The 14589-nt window shown below is 39.9% G+C and overlaps 1 protein-coding gene across 3 annotated transcripts in view; it reads left to right on the forward strand.

Annotated features, from left to right (window-relative positions):
- Positions 1-14589, forward strand: part of CPNE4 (copine 4) — a 415982-nt gene that overhangs the window by 374815 nt on the left and 26578 nt on the right. For all 3 annotated transcript variants that reach the window (XM_006907248.1, XM_006907247.1, XM_006907249.1), the window contains 2 exons: positions 2560-2646; positions 5470-5529. In XM_006907248.1, the coding sequence (XP_006907310.1) occupies positions 2560-2646; positions 5470-5529 (147 nt within the window). The remainder of the gene's footprint in view (positions 1-2559; positions 2647-5469; positions 5530-14589) is intronic.

Genomic DNA, 14589 nt, shown 5'->3' on the forward strand with positions numbered 1-14589 from the left:
CCACGCATGAGATGTGGTTCTGATAGCTCAGAGAAAGGAGTTTGGGAGTTTATTCTAAAATGTGAGGAGTGCACACTAAAACTGTGCTCTTCAATACAGTAGTCACTAGCTACAAGTGACTATTTAAATGTAAATTTCAATTAATTGACATTTCAATCCCTTAGTCATGCTAGCCGCTTTTCAAGTATTCAATAGCCTCATGTGGCTAGTAGCTTCAATATTGGTTGGGGCAGATAGAGACTATTTCCACCATTGCAGAAAGTTTTATTGGACAGTGCTGCAAAAGAGTCAGGCTAGAGAATGACATGGCTGGTTTTAATTGTTTAAAAGATTACTTTGGCTATTCTGTGGATGATCAATAATAGAGAGACAATAGAGTAAGGCATAGAGATCTGTTAGGAGACTAATACTATAGGCAAGATGAGATAATAATGACTTATACTAAAAAAGTGATAATAGAGATGGAGAATAATGGAGAAATATAAGATATATTTTGGAGATAGGAGCTACAAGATTTGCTGAGGGATTAGATATGAGGGGGAAGATGTGAAGGGTAGGAAAAGGATGACTCAGGAAGAGAAGGATGATTGTCGATTCCTTTTCTTGACTGAAGAAATCTTATTTCAGGGAGGATCAGTTTGTGAGGATGGTTTGAGAACTGAGTTTGCGGATATGGTACTCAAAGGAGAGGCTTATCTGGAGATGTATTTTTGAAGCCACAAACAATGAGAGGGTATTTAAAGTCAAGAAAATGAATGAGTACACTTAGGGGGAGGATAGAAGAGAGGATGGAGAAGGCTTGAACTCTAAGGAACTTCAATATGTAGAGTCAGAGATAAAGAGGAGACATTATGTCTACTGCCATGCTGCCCTGAACAAGCCCGATCCTGTCTGATCTCGGAAGCTAAGCAGGGTCGGGCCTTGGATAAGGGACCACCTAGGAAGACCAGGTGCTATAGGTGGAAAAATAATTTAAAAAATAAATATATAAGGGATTGTAAGCTGACAAGGTCCTTGCAATCTGTGAGGTCAACCAAGAGCTGCCTTGTCAAAAAAAAAAAAAAAAAAGGCGTTATCTTTCAAGCTCCTTCCTGTGAGATTTTATCCTGGTTTGGAACAGGATAAATTCTTGATTAACTTGGATTAATTCCTGGATGGCCTTTATAAACACGCTTAATTTGAGGTGGCCAAAAGGGAAACTTGCCAGAACAAATAAAAGAGACCCTCCAAGACCCTCCTGGAGAGAAGTAGGAAGCATTGTGGGCAATAGGCTAGGCTCTGGAGTGAGACTGGTGTGATATGAATTCCAGATCCACCAGTTACCACATGTGTACCCTGAACCTCATCTTTCACCTATATAAGTGGGTTGTGGAAAGAGTTAAATGGGAATGTGAGTATAAAGTCCGTAGCCAATATATATGTGACAACTTCATGCCAAAACAGATACAGAATATTGAGACCTGGCTCTTCAGCACTCCAAATTACCTGCAGATTTTGATTCTGCTTCCTTGGAGCCCTTGTCTGGCTGAACCAAACCATTGTCCACAACTGGTCTGTCTTAACCTGAGATAAAAATGAGTAGACTTTCCATGGATGATCATTATAATTCTTAATAGAACACAGAATCTAACTTGTTTAAAGTTTGATCTGATACATCTTACTTGATTGAAAAATAAAGGTTAAAATTTGTTGAAAATTACAAAGGAATGAGCAGATCCAATTTTAGAATGCTTTTTCCAATTGTTAGGTAAACGCCTAAGCTACTTGTTTATCCTGTAACATTAGAGGAAGCTTTAGGAGAAAGGCAATTTCAGTTTTGATAGGTTTGAGAGGGACTTGGGATGCTTTGTCTGAAAATAGTAAATCTACTTTGAGACAAACTGGAATTCTCCATATTAAGCTATACCCACATGGAAAGTGAATTCAGAGAAAACCTAAGAGAGGAAAAGAAAGACAACTATCATGCATGTGGAAAGATTAGGCTTTTTAAAAAATAGGACTGGAGATCTCTTGATTTCAGATTTAGTTTGACTCTTATTTTCCTTCCTTTCTTCCTTCTTTCCTTCCTTCTTTCCTTTTTTTTTTTTTTTTTTTTTTTAAATGGAAGGAGTTTTAGAGCCCCTTAATCATTACGGAGCTCCTCTCTTCCAATGTGGTTGTTCAGTCCCTATTGGAACTTCCTCAGTAATGAGAAACTACTATATCAGTTATTTGTTGCCAAGTAACAAGTTATCCCACAACTTCCTGGCTAAAAACAACAACCATTATTTACTCATGATTCTCTGGGTTGGCAATTTAGGCTGAGTTCAGTTGGAATAGCTCCTCACTGCTACATGGAGTGCCTCAGCAGCTGGGATTCAAACCAGACAGTCTGATATCAGAGTCTTATTCTCAACCACTCTTTCTTACTGCCCCTCTAGATGCAAGGGTGATCACCTAGAGATCATTTGTCAGCACCTCAGGGACATCCGCCTGCAGCAGTGCCTGGGGGCATGACCTCATTGAATGACTGCACTTCTTTCTGAGCAGACAATCATGCTGTGACTCTTCCTGTTGCAGGTACAGTGGGAGTGCATCAACCCCAAGTACAAAGCCAAGAAGAAGAATTATAAGAACTCAGGCATTGTGATTTTGAATCAATGCAAGGTATGTATGTACATAGCTCCTGTCTTCCAGGAGCGTGAAGCTAGGGCTATCTGGGAGGACAAGTTCAGGTTGTATGGTCAGAGAGAGTGAGTGTCAAGGAGATGTGAGCTTTTAAAAAATAAAAATCAGAAAATCAATGTATTAATGAACATATAGTGAGAAATGTAAAGATGGGTGATCTTAGAGCTGTGGTAGCCCAATGCTCAATCCCCTCCACAAGGATAGCCCTGCTCCCAAAGACAGAAGAGTTCCAGTTGCAAGTCAGGCTCCCCTTTGCCCAGGGCAGCACCAGAGGGAGCTCCCCTAGATCAAGCAACCAACATTTCTAAAGATCTACTATGTGCCTATCACAATATTTAGTGCTTTACATGTGGCATCTCATTCATGCTGAAAGGGTACCATGAAAACAAGACAATGGGGAAAGATTGAAGGGCCTAGAAATTCCTCCCGGTAGGACTCTAACTCGCAGAAAATTCCATGTGCTATTAATTAAACCCCTCAAATCTCATCTGAGAATAATTCTGCCACTGGCTGAGTACTAACTGTGTAAGAGTAACTATAATAAATTATGTTTACTCTCATCGCAACACTGAGATTTCCATTTTCAAATGAGATCATTCACAAGTGGTAAGTTTAAGAGCTGAGATTTTAATCTATGTCTTTCTGATTTCACTATATAGGACCTAAGTGCCTTTCAGTTTATTTCTACATATATCATTTCCTTAGTCTAAATTGGTCTCTCTATGGCTGCCAGGAGCTGCAGGAGCACAACCTTATATAACAAGAGAGTAAAGGAAAAACCCAATTGGTCTAGTGTGGGTCACATGCCTACCCTTGAACCAATTGCTGGGACCAGGGATAATGTATTATAATTGGCCATCTGGGGTCATTGTTTTAATAATGTCTTTTATTATTTATATTTTATAATGCTTTGACATCTTGGGGCCTTGATGACCTGGGAAGGGACTGTCCCTTCCAGAGTTAGCTAATTCCTAGAGATAACAGTCAAATTGGGTCTAAGCATACCTTTGGTATGCAGATCAGCCAATCCAGAGTCTATACCCCAACCACCTCCTTTACTCTCACACACCAAGGCAATAATCCTCCTGCCCTATATCACCCCAGGGCCAGGTTTCAGACAATTAGAGACCATCCCTATAATCAGAGCCTGCCAAAATTGCTCAAACTATCCAATTCTAAACTTCCTTAGCTGCCTACCCTACCTCACTCATTCCTTCCCACAAAAATCACAATAAAGATGTTTGCCCACACTTTCCCGTTGCCCTTTCTGCCTCCTCAATGACCCTTTGTGCTTGCCCCTCTGTCCCTACCCCCCCCTCCAAAAAAGTGTGACATGCCTTTATTCTTTGGGGAAATATGAGTAATAAACTCTTCTTTCAAAGGCAGTTGTTTCTGGTCATCTTATTTACTTATACAAATCAAATCCCAGGTACATTCAAAACAGTCATATGACCTACCTGTGCTCAAAGAAGCAGAAAAGAAGATCTAGATGAATCATTTCAAATGTCTGATTCCTTAAGGCAATGTAATACATGCGCATATATCTGTTTTGATCCTACATGAGTTGATCTAACAGTTCAGCACTAAGAGACCATTGTTATTGAACTAATTTCCTTAATATACAGATGGGGGGGGGAAGTTCCCAGCTATCAGACAAGGCACTGCCATAAAGAAACCAGGAGCAGGCACTATTCAGAAGGCCAAGTGAACACCATCCCTGAGAAAAGTCTGCCAATAGATGTATGCCACCTGAAGGTGGAACCTAGAGACACCAACAGGGGATTTTGTGGGTCAGTGTCTGAGAACCTGCCCTGAGCATCAGATGGAGTAAAAAGTGAGTTATCCAGATAAAAAAGAACTAAACTGTAAGCTCCATGACCGCAGGTACCAGGTCTGTCTTTCACATCACTGTATCTCTAACATCTAGTGCAGGGTAGGGGCTCAGTACACACTTGTCGAATAAATGAATGGATTACTATCAGCAAGAGTCAAGCAGCAGAATCATAAAGAAGCAGAAATTAAATTCAGAAATCAGTAAGGCACATCAGAACACAGATGGTGGTGGTTGAGCAGAAAACAAGGACCATGCTGACTTCAGCATGCAGATTAAAAGGATGGACTATGCAGTCCCAACTGCCGTCATTTGAGTCCCACCTTCACCATCTACTACATAGGTGATCTTAGCCTGCTTCCTCATCTATAAAATAGACACAATAATAGTAATAGTACCACCTTCATAGGGTTGCTCTAAGAATTAAATGAGATAATAGATGTTAAGCGCCTGGCAATTAGTAAGTGCTCAATAAATGTTAATTATTGTTTTTCATGGCATGGAAGGAATCTAACTGGAAACTGTCAGCAAAGGTCTTCCCAGGTAATTGTGATCTTGACACTGCCAATCTAGATTACTTGGAGAATTAAAAATATTATCAGGACTAGGACTTAGACACAGGGAATAGGACTGAAGCCAAATCTGAGACTTAATGAATTCAAAATGATGGTAACTCTTGAATATATAGTATTAGTCTCATCCCAGCACAGAAGTTGATTAAAATCACACATAAACCAAAAGAGAGGGGAGTAAGGGACGGATATTTGCAACCCTCACAGGCCTGTCTGAAGGAGTATTGCTTTCTTTCTCTTTTTTAATGGAATGAAATCAATTGCTCCATCTTTTCCCCACAGATCTCTCTCTCTGTTTTCCTCTAGTTTAGTAAACTAATCCCAAAATTTAAGTGTCTAATCTATAAGGAAGCAGATCATGCTATTACTAAAATGGTTTCTTCTCCTCCTCCTATGCAGATCCATAAGATGCATTCTTTCTTGGACTACATCATGGGTGGCTGCCAAATTCAGTTTACAGTAAGTTGTTTCCACATTCATTCTTATTCAGGGAGCAAGTTTTGGGAAGTGTGCTGGGTTTGGGACACAAGGAGACAAAAGTCTATTAAAACCCGGATTTGTTCAAATCTTATTGTTGAAATATGGTAATATGTTTTTAAAATGAGTTCATGCTTCTGCTTTTCCAGTGAATATTGTTTTCAGCATCATATCAGGAAATCCATGCCATTTCAATGCTTCACATTCTTTCATTAACTACATGAGGCATGAGGCAGTGGGCAGAGTGCCAGATCTTATCACCTGGTAGGAAGGATGGGAGGCAAGTGAACTATACTAGTAAGTCCCACTGAACCAAGGCAGAAGCCTTTGTTATACTCATGTGGCCAGAACACAAGCACCAATGTCATGCCCAATAGTCAGTGCCAAGAGTAAGCCATCCAAATGGATCAGCAGGCAATGAAAAGGTGAATTCCAAAAAATTGGAGAAATGGTCTTTTAAAGTTGAGAAAGAGAGTATGTATCAAGACTCGTGGGTGGATTGAGAATCATCTTCTACAAGTAACCTGTGAGCCCATGGGGTTTACACACTCCTAATATGCATTTGGGTAGGTGGGCTGGGTCTTTTTGAGGTGTCCAGGTAGGCCAAGTTTGTGAGTCCATCCACTCTGAACAATTTGCTTTTAGTGGCTTAATATTCAAAATCGTCCTACGTTTGGACAGATGTGACCTCCAGAAAGAAAATCTCCAGGTGGAAAGAGATAGATTTGCTGAAACCTATGGGACAGCAACGTGGATGTAAACAAGAGAAATACAATTTGTGCAGCATTTGTTCTTCATCTCACAGAAGTTTACTCATGAAACTAAGCCCTGTTTAGCTTCCTAGACTAGCTCAGGCATATGAGGAAGGCAAGGAAAATGGTTTAATTTTTGTGCCCATGCTTGAGCCCAAGAGAGTAGACAGGACTAATGTATTTCTGGGACCAGAGCTCATAGTACTCAAAGGATGAAAATGGGGAGTCCCAAGTGGGTAAATAAGGGGTCATTTGCTAGGCCAGCCTCTCCCTAGCTAGCTGTCCTCTGCTTCAATCTCAGAGGGATCTACCTATGTCATGCTTAAACTCTGGGCATTGTTCACTTACCCCTGAATAGTTACAGGAGTTAATTATAGAATTTGGTCATTTCTTTAAAGTCTAAAGTTCTTTAAAGCATACCTACCCAGCCCTTCTACATACATACTAGCACATACAGAAGGTAGCAAATGTTGTTCATTGTGGCACACGCACCTAACTCTAGCTGTTCTGATCTAGGGTTCATTGTCACTCGGCATATACAAAGGGAAGTAGAGAAGTCTGCAATGTCATAAAGAAGAGCTACTGGAAATAGTGTCCCAAGATCTTAGGCAAAGGAGTGATTTCATGAAACTATTTATAGGTTTTCAAGGGAAAGCTCTATTGATTTGGGTTTGTTTTAGATTCTATAGATCCCATGCTCTTGAATAACTCTTTATTCAACTTTCAGGCCCTTGCTTTGCCCTTGGACTTGTGCTGCAAAGAATCAGCCCCCATGAAAACCAGAAGTTTAACCCCATAGGATTCCCAGGTCTATATACTGACTTACACAGATATGTATGACCTCCCTTACACAGACAGAATGCCCTCTCAGCTTTAACCTCCCCTTCTTTCTCACTTTTGCTGATCCTGTCTAACTAGAAGTTACCACCTTAATGATTCTCACCACTACCTCCTCAGTCCCAGCTTCTCAGCCTCTCCAGTGTCAACCAATGGACCTGTGGGGGTTCTGGAGTGAGTCTGGAGCAAGAAATGAGAAGGGGAGGAGAATGCACAAATAAATGCTGAGAAGGGGCAGACCATCACCAGTGTCTGCCACAAAGCTCTTCCTCCTGTAGGCCTTCATGCTGGGGACTGAAAGAAAGTTGCTAGAGCCCTAGTCATGATTCTTTTTTTTTTTTTTTTTTTTTTGAGTTTTCTGCTAAAGAAAACATACCAGTCACTGCAATACCACTCTCCAAAATTAAGTCAGCTTTCTCATTATTAATTTCTTATTGCTCAAACAGTATAATCTAATGTAAAATATAAGCTACGATGTAAACTATTAATAAAAATTAGCATATCTTATTTAATTAGGTCTGCTGTAAGTGTTTATTATCTGCCCCATAATATTGTTGAAACCATCTGGCAACATGAAAGGAAAGTGGCAGAAGGATAAGAAATGAGTAGAGGGCTTCCTGGCACGGAGATAAGCAGAGCAGAGAAAGAGAGGTTAAAAAAAAAAAAATGTTTTGCACAGTAATTTCACTTCTGAGCCCTCCAGAGTCAAAACCTCTCATTGGCACAGAAATTAATAAAGCCCAGGAGCTTTAGCCAAGATGAACTTTCTGTCTCTCTGGAGACAGACCTTCAGGAGCCAGCAGTGAAATAAAATTCTGGAAGTTTCCTCCACTCTTCACATTTCTCCACCACTCCTCTGTGCCCCAGGAGGCCATCTGTTTTAGATGCACTAGCCAGGCTTTCCTGCTCACAGATTTTGGTTGGCTTTCACCAGTGAAAGTCACCAGCCAGAGATCAAAGAATGAGAGGGGAGAGAAGCTGGGGCATCCCAGCTCTCTGCCCGCCAGGCTGAGGTTTGGCAGTGGCCACGTTTCTCTACAGAAGACTGCAGTTCCCACCAGATGCCCTGTCCTGCAGGTGCTATTTTTACTAAGTTTTAGTAACTTCCCCTCCTGACCCTTTCTAGTCAGTCTCCCTTAACCTATTTGAATTGTCCTTTTAGTAAATGCTCCTTGATTATCCCTTTTAAGTGGGCCATTTGTTTCCTGTCAAGATTCTCGCCAGTACACATGACAAATAGGAGTGAGGAGAAAGCTTTTGCACCTTCCACAGACGCCTGGTGCTTCTGTTTTAACTTTCCCCTTTCCCTTCAGTTACCTGGCTGATGCATATTATGTGCTCCCAATACTTTTGTTGAATTTTAATAGATTGGACCCTAAATCTTCAAGAAGTGATAAGGTTTAGGGAAAAGAAGAAATTGGATGAATAAGTATGATGCAAGATTTTTGCTTTAAAAATTACCCCTGTGAACCTAAATGTTTATGCATCCATATATTCTAATGATAAATGCTGAAACCTAACTTGAATTAATATGAATAAGTAGGCTATACAGGAGAGAGTGCTGAAGAAGCAGTTTGGAGTAAGAATTTGAAGGGCTTTCAATTTTGAGATAGTTTGGTAGATAAAGAAATGTTCAGGAGAATCTTGAGCAGGACATTGAAGCAATGAAGCTCATGCTATAGGGAAATATGTCTGGGAGTGTTTGGTGAAAGGCACTGATTGTGGTGAAGTGACTTTGAAAGAAGCAAGAAGAGATTAAACCCACTGCAATAGTCCTGGGGACAGGTAATAAGAGGCTATATTAGAGGGGCAATAGTACAAAGAGGCATTGTGAAAAGAGACTCAATAAGCCTTGGTCTAAGATACAAAGAGGAGATTGAAATCAAGGGAGAATGAGTCGGGGAGAACTCAAATCTTTTGTGCCTGACTGACACTTCATAGCGGTCCTATTCATGGAAATGTAGAACTCAAGAGTTGCTGCTAGATAAGATGATGAATTTGTTGGAGGTACTTTCAGATATCCCAGTGGGTGGCACTTATAAATATGGATTTAGGTCTCGGGAGAGAGGTGGAAGCTGCTCTTATGGACAAGATGGCCAAAGAGAAGATTACAAAAAGAATAGGGGCCTGCTGACAGAAAATTATAGAAATCCTACATTTGGCAGCAAAGCAAAGAGGAGAGATGCCAGAAGAAAAGGTCCAGGAGGAGACAGTAGCTAAAATAATGAGGAGGAAAAGGTTACAGGATCAAGGGTGATAATCCCATATGCTAAAGAGAAGTCAGAGAGTGAAGAATAAAAACCAATGACTGGGTTATGTGATGAGTAGGCACATACCATCTTCAAAAGAGCAATTTCAGCAGAATGAGATAGGGGAGACCCAGGAGTTAGTGTGTAAATGGAAGGTAAGGAAGTGAACAGCAGATATAACTACTCATTCAACAAGGTTGACAGTGACAGGAAGGCAAGAGGGAGAAAGGAGGATGGCAACTGGAGGATGAAAAGAGCGGAGGCTTTAGGCTTGAATCTGACCAGAAGCAGAAGAGAAGGTCCAATGGCAGAAAAGAAATACATGATGCTAAAAAGATCCTTAGTAATGATTCTTATTCTTTTTTTTTTGGTCACCTGGGTCACTTAGGAATCTGATACAAGATCTATATTCTCTAACTGGAAAATGCCCATGCCCAATTTTGCACACGCTTTCGGGAATTCAAGGGCACTCCTAAGGACAATCCTTGTTCCTAGTGAATCCTCGGGTCACAAGAACTCTAGGCAACTGTCACCTCGCAATGTTGGAGGAAGTGGGTACAGGTGAAACAGACCACAGGGGGAGAGATTAAATTCAATATGTTTGACACAGGGAACAGCAGCTAAAAATAAAACTAGATGATAGAATTTCACACACAAAATACAAAACTAAGACAGCATGTAAGAGACAGACATCATAAGGTATTTGGAAAGAAAATGGTAGAAAAACTAAGTATTTCCTTTGAAAGTTATTGCTTTTTCAGATGCACAAAAATGTTCACTGTAAAATGTATTTTCCCAGAGACAAGTTGTAAACAACCTAAATGTCTGACAATCAGATAATGGCTATGTAAATCATAGTACCTCATTTAAGTGGACTATGATAAATCAATTTAAATGATAATTATGACTGGAAATAACATAGGGACATAGTGGTAAGTGAAAATATATATATATGTATATGTGTGTGTGTGTATATATATATATATATATATATCAGAACTACCCAATGATTACAATTATTTAAAATGTTTAAAACATTTGTATGTATGTATATACAAATTGATAGATAGAATATAGTAATTAAAAAGGAAAAGAAAAATAAAATATGAGTTACTAGGCTAGTAGAATCTTTGAGGGACAAGGATTATCCTCAAGGGCCTTGACATCCCAAAATTGTGTGCAGAATTCAGTGTATGCATTTTCCAATGACAGGAAATAGATCTAGTATCAGACTTTCGAGTGATTCACGTGAGTAAACCATCTATTATTCTCGGATGGCCATTTTTATTACTTATAATTTTTAAAAAATTAAAGATGGTATCACTTTCCTTTATCTCTGACTTCATAGTCAAAATTTTAATATAATATGATATTATAAGTTAAATTTGCCTTCTCCCAGGTTAACCTTCAAACCTAAAAAAAAGATCACCTATTAAAAGTTCTCTCAGGAAACCTTTTCTAACCTTGACACATTTAAGGCATCTTATGTTCATACAGTGTCCCAGTTTAAGTTTTAAATCTTTATTTCATATCCCAAATTAAATACTGACAAGCTCTGATGTAGACCTCTGAGAAATAAGAAGAAGCCCTGGGTTTAAAAGGTTGGAATGCTTTACAATTTTCAAGAAATGAGCTAGGTGACTTCAGGGGTCTTTTCCATCTTGTCTAGGTTTCTATTTCTTTGCCCCCCATGGAATTTTGAGAACATAGAAAAGCACAAGAATTTAACCTATCATTTAATAAATGGTCCAAACTAAACAGTATCTCCACCTACAAGACTTGTAGTATAGGTTCAAATTGTGTACAAATGAAAATAAAAAAACAAAAAGCCAGCCCAGCCGGTGATATTGCAAAGACTGACTGTGGGTTGACTGAAGAGAGATTAGGCAAGCATGGAGCCTGGTTCACAGTAACTTCCCTTAGAAAACATCCTGGAATGTCCCAAATGGCCCTTTTGTCATAGGTGGGGAAGGGAACCTAGGAGTGGGCTTGTTTCATGTAAGAAACTAAAAAATAAAAATGTCCAAAGATAAATGCTCATCATTCACTGCCAGCCTTTTCTAGAAAGCAATTTCATGCACTGCAGACCTTGGTGGCATGGAGGGAGCATTTTGCATTCTTACTCTACTAGTTTTTGCAAAGCTGCTTCACAACTCTGCGTAATGATGAGACGGGTGTCCTGGGCAGAAAGGGAGAGCCACCTGCAAGCACCTGTTCTTCAGCTGCCCACTGGGAAGATTGGAGCACATACCAGAACACAGGCTTTCATAAATAAATGTTTCATAAAGGAAAATAATAACGTGGCGGCTCTGCAAGCTCATGCTGTTCAGGACACCGGGCATCAGTAGCCACCTCCACGAATGTATTTTTCAGTCATTTCCTTGCTTTTATTTTTCAACTTAATCCCATCTTTTACAGTCTCCCTGCTGTTTTTTAAAATAAACCTAACCTTTCACTCTCTTCTCTTTCCACTAATGCTAACTTTAAAGAGCACAAGAATTCTTGGTAGAAGGCCGCTTCCCGAAGATAGATATTTTATCTCCAGCTCCATCGAGGAGACTTTAGAAACCATCACTGGCCAGGAAAAAAAATCTTTTAGCTGCAATGTACTTAAGATTGTCTATTACTCTCTAGTCAAATGTGAAAATATTTTTGTTATGAGCAGTAGGAACTACAGAAAGGGGTAGGTGGTAAGTAAGGATCATTGGTTTATTTCCTTATCCATCAGGTAATTTTTAAGTTTATACCCTTCCCCAAAGCTATATCAGAATCTCCTGAGCCTCTGTGTTTGTCACAGACATGGGGGTCATCCCCATGGGAAGAGTGGAAACCCCAGAGTCCTGCCTGCAGAAAGAGTTAAAATCCCACCAGATATGTTGGGTGTCTGTACAGCACCACCAAGAACAGGCAGCCTAATACCAACCTTCTAACACTGACCTTCAGGTTGTTCCGCTGTCCTTAAGATATAATCTCCTCCAGCCCCCAAAGAAATTTGGCTGCTCCCTTTCCCTAACAGGCATCTCATTTCACATTCAATCGGACACCAAATTCTATTCGTATTCTATCCTTAAGATTTTCAATCACAATCCCCTTCACACCATCACCTCTGCCCCACTCTAGTTTGTTAAGCATATGGCATGATGGCAGGCCTGAGAATACAGCTGATAGGAAGGAAATGACATAGCAGGGTGAGAATGAGGATGAGACAAGAAAGACACCTAGGGAGCAAATTTTAAGGATCATGCACATGTAGGGTCAGCTGAGAATGAGTCCCTTCTGGAGTTTATGTCCTAGTCATCTCTCTAGCCTGACCCAAGTCCCAGCCCTATGATTTTTTAAAAAACATATTGTTCCCAAAACCTATGTATTTTAGATAAATATGAGCAGAATCAACGTTATCTCCATAGCAACATTCTCACATTCTCGAGAATTTTCTAGAGGTCTAAAATGCTTTCTTCAGTAGGACAGAAAGAGGTGGCTTTACACTTAGACTTCCCAGCCTTGGTTTTACCTTTTAAACACTGGACATATGCTCAAGGTGACATTATCCCTTAAATGTGTCTCGTCAGGACAGAAAGGCTGAGAATGGTGTCTCTGTATATTTGATCTTAGTAAACCCAGGAGACCCCTAAATGTATGACTTCTTCCAACAGTGTCTCTCAGGTACCTCTCAAGTGTTTCTCTTGAAGTCTTCCAGGAAATATCTGCATGTATTTGGACCCTTGCCTGGTTGGGGCCCTATGAATGGGGTCCTAGAATGCTTTCACCTTGTTCTTATTCACAATACAAGTAGGCTCCCCGCCACAACTAGTGTATCATCAATTCTTGATTAAAAAGACCACCACCTATTGTCTTTCATTTTTTTCCCAGTGGCTTGGTTTTTGCCTGTGAATGGGTCCTGGAATGCTTTCGCCTCCTTCTTGTTCACAATACAACTAGGCTCCCCACCACAACTAGTGTGTCATCAATTCTTGATTAAAGAGACCACCACCTATTGTCTTTCATTTTTTCCCAGTGGCTTGGTTTTTGCCTTCCAATTGAAATCTACCTCAAAAGATGCTGGATTTTACTAGTCCTTTTAAGTCACCTCCAATCATCCTCAGTAACCTTCAAACACTGTCGTGCAGTCTCTCTCTCTCTCTCTCTCTCTCTCTCTCACACACACACACACACACACACACACACACAATTTGCCCTTTTCCTACCTCTTACAACTGTTTTGATCACAAAGAAATGTTCATTCAAGGCCATTCTTCTCTCCTAAATTACTGTAGTTGCCTCCTAGCTAGTCTCCCTTTCTTCAGGCCCAATCCCCTCCATGCTTTATAGAAATAAACATACCCATGAGGCATCTTAGTGTGGTGGTGACAGACCAATCCATGTCTTCTTGGGTGCATAATGGTATAAAGGAGGAGTGGAGCCTTTGGAGCCACTTAGACTTGGTTTTAAACCAGCTTCATTCCCCTATTACCTGTGTAATCCTCATCGCTTTCAAGCATCAAGATCTTCATCAATTAAAAGACATAATGATATCCATCTCCCACAGTTTTTATGAAAATGAATACCCTGATGCCTATAAAGCAGTTAATGCAATGTTTGACACAGAGTAGGGTTTCAACAGAAGTTACTCCTCTCTTCTTCCCTTTGTTAGCTGTAGTAAAGGCATCTAAGGGTTAGGAAACACTGTGCCATTTTTCTTCACATGACCTTTCCTTTTGAAACACTGTTAGTACCACATAAAATTGGTACTCCCTTGTTGAAAACATCTGGGTGTTCTGAAAATAGAATTTGAATCCTGCTTAAATCTATGCTCAATATGTCCTATAGAGGGTTGTAGGAAAAAAGGGGAAGGGGGGAAATCAGTGATGAAAAGATAACTTTATGAAAGAAAAAAAGAAATTTTAAGTAAATTACTGTTAGTCTGTTGCTTTTTCTCTTCTAGTTACTTTGATTCTACTGCATGGTTAAATATAAGATATGGTGACATTTTTTCCCTATCCACTTTAATCTAGGCTGAACAGAGCACATGCCACCTTTTCTCTTCCAGAAGTAACTTCTCACCTTAATAAATCCAACTGGATATTACAGTTATTTGCTATGATGGATTTTGCCAAATATACAAATAACATTTCATACCTACAATATCATAAGAGAAAACAGAGCCTTTCTGTCATTGGTAAGCCAGTGAGTGGATTCTGCTGAAC

The sequence above is a fragment of the Pteropus alecto genome, unplaced genomic scaffold (genome assembly GCF_000325575.1).
Source record: "Pteropus alecto unplaced genomic scaffold, ASM32557v1 scaffold92, whole genome shotgun sequence".
NCBI lineage: Eukaryota > Metazoa > Chordata > Mammalia > Chiroptera > Pteropodidae > Pteropus > Pteropus alecto.